At 41.2% G+C, this 12040-nt stretch overlaps 1 protein-coding gene across 4 annotated transcripts in view; it reads right to left on the bottom strand.

Annotated features, from left to right (window-relative positions):
* Positions 1-3666: 3666 nt before the first annotated feature.
* The window catches only part of PATJ (PATJ crumbs cell polarity complex component), a 362166-nt gene continuing 353792 nt past the window's right edge, over positions 3667-12040 (bottom strand). For 3 of the 4 annotated variants that reach the window (XM_027059027.2, XM_053214164.1, XM_053214163.1), the window contains 2 exons: positions 10167-10290; positions 3667-5641 (listed from right to left, as the gene is read on the bottom strand). In XM_027059027.2, the coding sequence (XP_026914828.2) occupies positions 5495-5641; positions 10167-10290 (271 nt within the window). In that variant the 3' untranslated portion in view covers positions 3667-5494. The remainder of the gene's footprint in view (positions 5642-10166; positions 10291-12040) is intronic. The other variant, XM_027059029.2, reaches the window with a different exon arrangement.

Genomic DNA, 12040 nt, shown 5'->3' with positions numbered 1-12040 from the left:
GGTGACAAGAACAGAGACACTTCCATGTTTACCCTAAGGCAAGGCCGTCCCTAAAGGAGTTGCAATCCAAAGTCCCATGATGTCTGGGATAGTTAACGTTGTATGTTAACTTTGAGGGTGCTTTTGGATAACACTGACAATTTAAATCAGTAGACTTAGCAGATTGCTCTCGGTAATGTGGGTAGGCCTCACCTAATCAGTTGAAAAGAATAAAAAGACTAGCCTTCTTGAGCAAGAGGAAATTCTCTGAACTTCATCTGCACTGTTGACTCTCCTGGGTTATGAGCCTGCCAGACTACGCTGCGGATTTTGGGCTTGCCAGCTTTCGTCATTGTATGATCTGGTTCCCAATCTTTAAAATCAGATAAATCATATTCCTCAGGATATGGGGACCATTGGAACCTATTTTCAAACGGCTATCCTGAAGTTCCCAGGAAAAGAAATCATAGCTCTGGCCTTGAGGGGAGTTAAATACCAGCAGCAGCCCCACCTTTACTCCGCCATTTCTTCGGTTCTCCCAGGAGAGGAAAGCTAGGCACGTGACCAGTCAAGCCATCAGGCAGTTGACTGTGCACCTGTCATCAATTATGGCTACCTCGAGAAGAAGAATGCATAAAGCAGAGGGTATAGGGGAAGTCCTTCCTTGGAAATTCTTCCCAGGATGTGGAGATATATGGGGAGTTGATAGACCAGCTCTTTTTTTTTTTTGTCAACAGCTAAAAGGTCTATTTTTCTTTGTTTTCTAGGCTTTGTCTTGAAAGTGCCTTGTGTTGTAGAGCTAAGTTCGGGAGAACTGAAATCAGCTTTAAAAATTTAGGCAAATTTAGAAGCCGTGTGTGGGTGTGCTACAAGAGTGCTAAATTGATGAGTCCCACTGAGGTTTACTGAGGATCTAGAAAGAGAATCAGAGAAATTTTTGCTCCTGTGTAACTTCGCCCACCAGGAGTCCTACTACTTAACAGTAACATCTCAGGGCCCAAGACCAAAGCTACTTATTTTCTCCTTTAAGTGACTGGAAATAGAAATGCTATTCAGGAGGGGTGGAAGTGAGTCTTTGACACATGCATGTGCATGCATGTGCGCGCGCGTGCGTGCACACACACACACACACACACACACACACACACACACTACCCTTCCAAACTTCAGTTTGTATTGGCATTGTGCAGTGAAATGTTTCTTTTTTAGTCTTTTTACTTTTAATTTAGAGACAGAGAGCAAGAGCATGGGAGGGGTGGCAGGAGAGGGGGGAGGAGGGGGGAGAGAGAGAGAGGGCGGGAGAGAGAGATGGGGGAAGGGAGGGAGGGAGAGAGAGAATCGTAAGCTGACGTGGGGCTCATGGGGCTTGATCCTATGACCCTGGGATCATGACCTGAGCTGAAAGCAAGAGTCACAGGCTCAACCAACTAAGCCACCCAGGTACCCCTCTTTCAGTCTTTACTTAAATATAGAGAATCTGACAATTCTCTGTCAAAAACTTTGCACTGGGATGGCAAAATTGTAATTACTACCCAAATTAAAAATGTTGTGTTTAGGGGTGACTGGGTGGCTCATATGGTTAAGCATCTGACTTTGGCTTGGGTCATGATCTCACAGTCCCTGGGTTTGAGCTCTGTGCAGACAGCTCAGAGTCTGGAGCCTGCTTCAAATAGTGTCTCCCTCTCTCTGCCCCTTCCCTGCTCACGTTTGGTCTCTCTCAAAAATAAACATTAAAAATTAAAAAAAAAAATGTCATGTCCAAAAGTCTATTCTGATTGACTTTAAATAGAAACATATAAGTATAAATAAAAAAATATAATGGAGTAGGAAGTTGGAGCTAAAAAATACGGACTGACCCAGAGGATTCCCTAAGCATGGGACCTCCAGTATTTGACAAGTATACTGGATAGAATTAACATGATGAATCTGACCTAATCTGTTTTTAAAGAGTCTCATCATCTGGGGGAGGAGGCAGACTTCTTCGACAACAGATGGGCGGGAAGGTGTGTGGCTGGGTTAAAAGAGCAGGGGTCGGCAATTCCGAATCTCTGGAATGAAGGTGTGTGCCAGGTTAAAATTCCTTGCCAAAGGGCTGCTGGTACTTGAAGTGCCTTGCCTGGTTCTGGAGGCAGGAGAGCAAACCCATGGAATGGATCTAACTCCCCATCCCGGCAGCATGGCTGATGGTGGAAGCCTTGGTTTCCGTTTAGTTGTGGCTTTTTATTAGCACAGGCTCCAGTTCCTCAGGCTCACACCATTAGAATCAGTGACACATGTCGCTAACTGATTTGGGGCAAAAGTTCTGAACTAAGCCACCATCAGAAACATGTTTTTTCAAGGCCATTGATTGAAATCAAATCATCAGCATAAATGTCTAATTTCAGGCCACTTCCATATATAGGAAAAGAGGTTTATTGCTAATGTTTATGTAATACTTAACTATGAGCCAGGCACCTCTATTACGGTCTAGACTTGGACTTTACTCATTATAGTACTTAGAAACTTCCCATCTCCACCCCTTTCTAATTGGAGAAACTAAAGCAAGGGGTAATTAAATAGCTTGGACAATGTCACAAAGCTAGTGAGTCAGGATTCAAACTCAAGAGGATGCCAGGACTTGCCCTCTGGATTATCAGACTGGCTCTTTTATAAAGCATCTATTTTAGGAGTGCCTGGGTGGCTCAGTCGGTTAAACGTCCGACTTTTAAAAAACATTTTTAGTGTTTATTTATTTTTGAGAGAACGAGTGAGTCAGCAGGGGAGGGGCAGAGAGAGGGAGACAGAATCCCAAGCAGGCTCCTTGCTCTCAGCACAGAGCCTGATGGGGGGCTCAAACCATGAACCATGAGATCACAACCCGAGCCAAAACAGAGTCTGATGCTCAACTGAGCCACCCAGGTGCCCCTAAACATCTTACTCTTGATTCCAGCTCAGGTCTTGATCTCAGGGTTGTGAGTTCAAGCCCCATGTTGGGCTCCATGCTGGGCATGAAGGCTACTTAAAAAAAAAAAAAAAAAAAAAAAATATATATATATATATATATATATATATAGAGAGAGAGAGAGAGAGAGAGAGAGAGAGAGAGAGAGAGATGGGGTAGGGGAGAGAACACCTATTCCAACACCTGGCAACATACTTGCTATGAGATAGCTATTAATGGATCCCAGATTTTAATAGTACTGGGAAACTTTGTGAAAAGTTGGATTCCCCCCAGCCACACCCCGCCCTTTAGGGAACAAAGAGGCTGAAGAAAAAGCCAAATCAGATGCACAAATTGCACTTTTTCATATATAATAAGACTCTATTTGCTCTTTAGGCAACTATACTTATTTATAATCTTTGGAAACAACTTACACATACATTCAGCAGTTGCATGTTTCCTGATTTACTTCCCTCTCATGCTAGAACCCCAATTACTATAGATTTCCCAAATGATGAGGACAAAACAATATATGTACTATGGCAGAACCACTTTCTTCAAAACATTCCCATCTTCGTGGCCTCTTGGCTTGTCAGTAAGTTCTGATGCAAAGAAGCATTTTTGGCAAGGCAATTACTTAGAGACGGAACCAGTTATGAGAATTTTGGTCAATTTACTGCAGTAAGGAATATAGAGCACAATTCTTGTATCAATAGACTTCTAATGGCATGACCTAAGAGGATTATGTGTGAGACACAACAACAGTATATTATTTCAAAATGTATATTTAACGGCCATTCCATCAAAATCAAGCAGAATCACATTTCAAAAGTATTACACGAAGTCTTATGTGTGGGTGTGTGTATGCACACACGTACTTTTTATTTTAAGGTGCATTTTCAAGTTTTATTTGGGCTTCATTTCTTCTTGGCTGCCTCAGGGGTTCTTACAGGTACAATTAGCATAGAACTTCTGAGGCCTATAGCTTCCTGTGCACTGAAAGACAAGATCCTCATAACACTGCACATCTTGGATACATTAGAAATTCCACAAGCCATATTAACTTCAGAAAACTCAATGCCAGTCATGAAAGACATTTTCAACATAAGATTTAGGCACTCTATACTTTGGAATAGCCACAAAATATTCCAACAAGAGTTAATGCACTTTGTGATTACATCTACTCAAAGATAAGTCTCAATTAAAATCTGTAATTATTAAATAACATTTTAAATTAGAGCCCATTACATGTTGACAATTACTGTGGACCATTCGCAGCATAGTGTTTTAGTTCAAAGATGCTACAATACTTCAATTACTGATCCTGGTACCCCTCTTTTATGGTACATTTTTTACAGAAGAACCTAAACTATTCACTGATAAGCAGCTCCCCCATTTTCCTGTGAATACCTACATAAGAATGCCCCTATTCAACTTTAAAGGTATTTTTGTATTTTCTGCTGTAGTTGCTTTGTTAGCATGTAAAACTTCGGCAGATGGGGGGCTTCCTGACGATCAGGAAACATTAGCCAAGTACCCATCACTGATTCTCAGGCTGAGTTCATTTCCACCGTCACTTTGCGGCTAAGCATGTTGCTCTATCCCTATGTTCCTACAGATTGTACTGCTAGCTTGACCGGTATGGAGCCAAGGGGAAGGATACTCAAATTTGTCACTCTACTTTGCACAAGTCCAAGGCCACCCAGGCCACATCTGACTTACGATCTCTACAGTGTGGTTGTCAGGCTTCCACCTTGTCTTCTGAAGACTGAAGGGTGGGAATGATGCCTGCCTACTGAGATGCCATTAACTCCAGATGAACTTCCTGGACTTGAAGGTAATTTAGCATGGTTAGAATTCAGAACATGGATGCTAATTTTTCCTGCTGAGAATAAGGTGCTTTTTCTCAGTGGTATACATTTATTTAGCTAAGAAAACAATTAGAAAGCCTTCCAGAGTTTTCACATTACAGTGTGCATATTGATTCATCATAATCACCAATGACTAGTTTATAAAGATCCGCCAGGGAAACGAATTTGAGACTTACTTGACTATAAGTCGTGCAGAAAAGAGCACAGTAATTTCCCATAGGAGAACTGGGTATTTTATCATGGGGATCAATGGTAAGTTAATTATACTACTAATGTTTTCTGCCATACTTGAAGAGACAATTAGCATACGTAAATCATGAGTGAGATGACAAGTTGCTTAATGTTTGTTTCTGTTCATCAGATGCCAAGTGAGCTTGCTGTTAAGCCTCTGAGTGAGGAGGAATGGGCAGAGAAGGGCACAAGGAATGAGGGGCTGTTAACTTCGGTTTCAGCAAATATAATCAGAACCAGCTACTACTAGTAGATAAACATGGATGTTAGATGCATATCAGAGAAGACTCATTCGAGTTTTGGAAATTAACCCCACCAAGAGGTGACGGTTGATTTGGGAAATTCACACGAAATCTAGCTTCCTCTCCTGAGCAGAGAGGGTGAGATGGGAAATGAAAGCGGATTCTAGTGGAGGCTGCTTTTCATCCTCTCTCAGGGCTTAATCTTCCTATGGATATTCTACAATACCTATCTTGAGATTAGGACCCGAGGCTCATGACAGCACAGTTAAGGTTACAGTCCCTTTCTGGTGTTTTAGAATGGCCACAGCTTGCTCATGAGTGACACCTTCCAGGGTCTCGCCATTAACGGCTAAAATCTGATCGCCTCGCTTCAACCGGCCGTCATCTGCAGCTGCTCCCTACAAACAAGAAACATTCCAGTTTAATCCAGGACCACGCAGTTAACAAATAATATTAATATTAGGGTGTGTTTATCAAAAGAGTAACTTTAAAAACTACCAGTTAAAGTTATTTCTAGGTAATGTTTTTAAACTAAGAAAATTAAGAATGTAGGATGTGTTATTTGAATAATGGTTGAATAGTAACCATAATTATGCACTGTTTAAATAACATACTAGCAGAAATGTACTGACATTCACATTTCTTTTAATACGAGTAGGACCTTATTTCAATATTCCATGCTGAATGGAATTTGAATGTCATATTCATGAATACCTAATATACTGAAAAAGGTAGAACTGAATCTGGTGTTAAGTCTTATTGCCAGCACCATCATGATATAGGGTTCGCGTTGCATTATCAAGATATCTTGCCTGCAGTGATTGGTCAAAAATGAGTGTAGCCTTGGGGCATCTGCTGGCTCAGAAGAGTATGAGACTCTTGATCTCGGGTTTGTGAGTTTGAGCCCCGTGTTGGGTGTAGAGATTACTCAAATAAATAAAAAAAAGATGTAGCCTCTAGATGGGGTGAATTGTATAGAATGTGAATTCTATCTCAATAAAGCTGTTCTATATATAAATACACAAAGTGTAGCATCTCTGAAGTTTTGCAATATCATATTCAAAAGCTTCAGCTTATCTTTGATCATTTAGGGTTCTAAATGACTACTTTCATTATACATTCAGTCATGCTTGGCTCCTCAAAATTGTACAAAGCAAGTGAAACTTGGGCTTTTTTAAATTCTAAAGCCAAGTACCTAAAAATACCATGATATTACTAGAAATATTTTGGATGGGTAAGGAAAGAAAAAACCTAGGAAAAGATTTGTAGGAGGCTTTCTCCTTCTGTTGGGGTAACTGTGAAAATCCCTTAAAACATCAGTGCTGGAAGAATCCTCTAAATGATGTTGAAGTGCTGGGGAAAATAATTAAGGCCCACAGGCACCCCTGTCCTGACTCACTCAGAAGCCAAACTAAGAGGCACTAACTAATGCTTCAGAGACTGGTGTCTACCTGCAGCATGGAGGTCCTGAGGTGATGGGTGAATTATCTAGACTGTCAAAACCGTGGAAAGGGTAGAATTCTGGTAAAGGTATAATAAAGAATATTCAAAACCATGTCTGTACTGGGGGGAAATACCAAAATTAAATAAATTGTAACTTCATTCAAATCTTTTTTTTTTCTTTTACAAAAGTGTGTTAACTGCAACACAGACAAGATTAAACAACTTGTGGATAAAATCAGAGTTACTTAGCAAACTTGATTTTATTAAATGTTACAGGCTAAGATTTGAGGGCTTTAGGAAACCTCAGATATCTGTGTAATTTTTTTTTTTAAAGCATGTTAAGTTTTTCAAGTTTTCATTTTCAGTAATGCAAAACAGGATGACATTTCAACTTTCTGCGATTTGTACATTCTTTAACAAAAATTTTTTAATGTTTATTCATTTTTGAGAGAGAGCGAGCAAGTGTACATGCACAAGTCGGGGAGGGGCAGAGAGAGAGGAAGACAGCATTTGAAGCAGGCTCCAGGCTCTGAGCTGTCAGCACAGAGCCTGATTTGGGGCTTGAACCCATGAACCATGAGATCATGACCTAAGCCAAAGTCGAGTCAGACCCTCAACTGACTGAGCTACCCAGGAACCTCCCAAATTTATTTCTTAGTTGAGCAAGAGAAGTATTAAAAGAAGCTTAGGGACACTAACAAGGTCACATAAAAACTCACGCCCTGTGGGCATCCGAGATTCAGAAACTCGAGAAGACAAACATTTTTAAGAATATATGTTCATTGTTGAAAAACAGGGAAAACATACAGCTATCATTTCTATAGCTTCCAAATTCCTATGGGGGAAATGTTTAGCTTAGCATCAAAATTCATTTTTATGATGGACTTCACCATTTAAAAAAAAGAAAAACTTGGGGCGCCTGGGTGGCTCAGTCGGTAAGCATCCGACTTCAGCTCGGGTCATGATCTTGTGGTTTGTGAGTTTGCGCCCCGCATCGGGCTCTGTGCTGACAGCTGGGACGGAGCCTGGAGCCTGCTTCGGATTCTGTGTCTCCCTCTCTCTCTGCTCCTCCCCCACTCACACTCTGTCTCTCTCTCAAAAATGACTAAACATTAAAAAAAAAAAAAAATTAAAAAAAAAAAAAACTTGGGGCACCGGGGTGGGTTAAGTGTCTGACTCTTGATTGGCTCATTGATCTCATGGTTCATGGGATTGAGATCCGTGTCAGACTCTGAGCTGGCAGTGTGGCCTGCTTGGGATTCCTTCTCTCTCTCTCTCTCTGCCCCTCCCCTGCTGGTTCTCTCTCTCAAAATAAATTTAAAAAAAAAGAGAGAAAAACTCTTTTGCCAGATTTTGGTTTACTGATTGTCTAAAGAAAACTTTTAAATTTGGATATACTGGCTTCACTCTAACAAATGAAAAAAGAAAAAGCCATCAAATGAGATTGAATTATAATAAACTCTATGGAACTAATAATTGTTTGCATTAGAATATTCTTTTATTGAGACTGAACTAAGTAGGCCATTAGCTAAGGCTTTAGAACTTTTTCTTTTTTTTAATTGGGCTTTTCAGATTTAGCTGTGCCTTACTTTACAAACAAGGGTCTATTCCTTAAAAATAAAACATACCAGGGATGTTCAATATTTCCTACTATGTTACTACTTGCATAGCTGCTTTCTAAATGGCATCTTCAGTGAGGGTCTTTGAAAAGAGATTCTGTGGGAGCTGCAGCACATTCATTATCCCCCACTGCTTTGTCCCACTGTGATTTGATGGTAGTTTCTTTTCAAAAACCCACCGGCAATGCACGGCCATTTCATCCTCCACTGTATGTTCTGGTGACCCGACAAAAGGTGCCTGGCCCTGGCTCACTACCTAGGAGTTGTCTAGATGGGCGTGGCTGGCGTGGCCTTCTAACTCTGGACTGCAGGTCAAAAGACCTGAGAAGCTAACCAGTCCTCTGATCTACCTACAGTTACAAAGAGAACAGGGAATTACAAACATTCTGGAAGGGCTTTACAGAGAGGCAAAGGCGGGGAAGTAGATTGTGTTTTACACTATTCTTATCTATATAGTGGCTCTTTTAAAAGCAGAGTATAGGGGCGCCTGGGTGGCTCTGTTAGGTGTCCAACTCTTGGTTTTGGCTCAGGTCGTGATCTCACGGTTTTGTGAGTTTGAGCCCTGCATTGGGTTCTGTGCTGGCGGTGTGGAGCCTGCTTGGGATTCTCTCTCTCCCTCTCTCTCTGTCCCTCCCCCATGCTCTCTCGCAAAAATAAATAAACTTAAAAAAATAAAAGCAAAGTATAATAATGCACCCAAAGAATAATTATCACAATTACTTACAGTGTTGCCTTAGGAAAAGGAGGGTCTCTCAGTGGCTTACCACCTTGGGAATTATTAGACTGGGGCAGCACCACTATCCAGAATGTTTCTGATCTGCTTTCCCTCTTCCCTTTTGCCCATCACCAGGTCAACAGATGTGTGTGTTTGGGAATAACATGTCTCCTTAATAGGCACCCTAGCAAATTGGAAACAGGTGGGTAAATCTGCAGCTACCTAATGTGTTCCAAAAGGAAATGCCAAATGACTTAAGGATTATGTCAGGTCATGGTTAGGCTCAATTAACAGGTGCTAAGAGCCGCACAGGTAAAAGTAAACTTGTTATTTAGTGTAGAGTATAGCTTTCTAGAAAGAGAATCTACCTTATTTATTCTCTTAAAGACCTTTATTTCTTTAGGAAAGAGCAGTAGGAGGCCATCGGATCAATTAATAAAAAAAGACTGTCATAAAACCAATGAAGAGTAAAATTGTACTATTAATACTAAGTCCTTTTCCGAGATCTTCAGAATTGACAATAAAATTGAATTCCAACTTTAAAAGTCACAATAAAGTTAAAAGTAACTTATCTAAGAGTCATCTAGAGGCAGCAGTTGGAATGGACACCATGACCTATGTATCAAGTAGGATGTATTGGAATATTTAATTCCTGAAAAACACTATTATCCAGCTGGAGTCTAATTTAGTGGGCTGATCGTGCAAGTACTCAGCAGAGGGCTGGAAGAGAGAGACAGCAATTTAAGGTAAAGGGTCCTGAGATTTCTGGTGATGTACGGCCATTAATGCTGCACTGACCCGAGGCTTGTGCAGAGCTTTCTGCCACGGCCCTGTGCGGTCATCTTTTCTTGAAGGAGAAAACCAAACTTTTGTTCTAGCCTGGAATAACACTTCCAAGGCCAGCTTCCAAAGAGCCCTGCACTGCTCCTTATGTTGTGTTGTTGAAAGAAGACAATCTGTAAAATCGACTTTTGTAGATTTTTTTTTTTCACTAGTCTGCTGTGGGAATGTCCTACACAAGGTGAAAATGCAATGAGCATACAAGCACACACCCAGGTATAGCTAAAAGTAAGCAAAGCAAAGCACTTAAAAAAAAATCTCACCTAGGTTAAAAAAAAAAAAGTACAGTAAAAAGGAAAAAAATACCTTTGCAAATATAGTCTTGACATAAATTGGCAGGTCTCCATGGGGACTTCCATAACCCCCTACAATACTAAACCCCAATCCTTCAGAGCCTTTCTCCAAAGTAATAATCTTAGGTGGAGGTGTTCTGAAAACACAATGCACTCTGTTTAATTCAAGAATAGATATTGAGAGGGAATTTCATTTTAATGGAAGAACACAGATTTGAGAGAGACTTTCATACTGCGAAACTATGAAGGCCAGTTTATCAAATCAAACTCTCAGAGAGTAATCAGAAACTGATTTTTACATTTCCTGTGTCATGCAGGACTAATGGCCGATGTCTTAATGACTTGATGTCTTAAGGGGTGTTCTCTTTCATAAAAGTCACTGTTTTTTAGTGAAAAAGAAAGTCAGATGCCGAGGTTGTTAAAGCAGCCGTCTGTATGCTTGGCTTTTAACTTTTACGCTTACTGTGCTTACTGTTTAAAGCTGAATGAAATGGTCTCCATATCCTTGAAGAATGTGCATGGGGACAGAGAGGTGGGGTATCACCTTTGCTTAGTGGCAGACCACCAGTCTACAGGTGGGCTTCTCTCCAGAACAGGTGATGGCAGCCCAATGGCTCACTCAACTGCCGCTCCTTTTCTGCCTGAATAGCCTCACCACACCTCACCTACCACTTCCACCTAGGGAACCGGGGTGGGAACTCCTTCTTCAAAGCTCATCTCCAGTGTGATACTTTCCTGACTCCCTTGGGAGAATTAGCCAATCCTCCTCTGTGCTCCCTTTGCACTCGGTCCAGATTTCTAGTATAGCACTTGTCATATGATGGCGTGATTGCTTAGCCATCTTTCTCTTCCACCAGACCATGAACTCCTCACGTCTCTGTCATCTGAGTATTCCCAGCAGTATGCACTGTGCATGTCACCAACTCAGGATCATGACCATGTACGTGAGAAGTGGAGTCCAGGAGAGAAGAAAGAAGCCAAGGAGAAGCAAAATGGGTAAGGGCAATCTGTTTCAAATGGGTAATTTAGATTTTCAAAGTTTCGTCCAGTGTGGAAGTCTTCTCTCTTAGAAACAACATGGCTAAATATTAAATTATCTATGTGGGCTTCAAGTAGTTTAAGCTTATCTAATGCCACTTTCTTCTTCCCAAATGCCTTTGTCCAAAGGGTAGAAACCTGAAGGAACTCCGGTACCCCAGACCCTGCCATCTTATTTGTAGGAGGTTCATTTTTGTATTGTGGCAGCCTCACCTGTTTTGTGGCAGCATGTGTGTGTGGGACACAGAACCACATGATACAAACTCAGCCACTCGTGTATTTAGAGAATTTTGCAAAACTGGGATATAAGCAACCTTTGAATATGCTATTCTGTCTAACTAGAGTATTCTTCCCTCTCTCCCGCCTCAATTTTGCCTGGCTTTTCTTAGGGTTGATTTTCAGCTGGTTCACACCGATAGGGGTGTTTATTGATGTACTTACTGGTTGTTTCCAGCAGGCAACCCCTAGTAATTGCTGAATGTCCATGCCATATAAAGTGCTGTTTTGAATGCCACTCCTGCTTATTCCAATTCTTTCAAAACTAAGCTGAAGCATCAGTGCGTCCAAGTGTACCCCCTAATTGAGCTGTGCCACCCTGTCATGGTTTCACAGGACCCTGTGCTTACTTATCTCTCCCATGGAACTCAGCTCCCCTATGCTTATCAACTCTTACAAACATGGATTCAGGGGACTGGTTTTCCAATTCTCTGGCAGTTTCTTGAGGACTGGGGCAATGCCTTCACTTATGTTTCAAAGTTTGAATCTCCCAAACCCCATCCCAGGACAGTGTCTGACCTTAGGCAGGTGCTCAATAAATATCTGCTGAATTGATGATAAATTATCGCCTAG

The sequence above is a fragment of the Acinonyx jubatus genome, chromosome C1 (genome assembly GCF_027475565.1).
Source record: "Acinonyx jubatus isolate Ajub_Pintada_27869175 chromosome C1, VMU_Ajub_asm_v1.0, whole genome shotgun sequence".
Classification (NCBI taxonomy): domain Eukaryota; kingdom Metazoa; phylum Chordata; class Mammalia; order Carnivora; family Felidae; genus Acinonyx; species Acinonyx jubatus.
The sequence above is the reverse complement of the archived record's forward strand: the minus strand, read 5'-3'. Positions and strand labels throughout refer to the sequence as shown.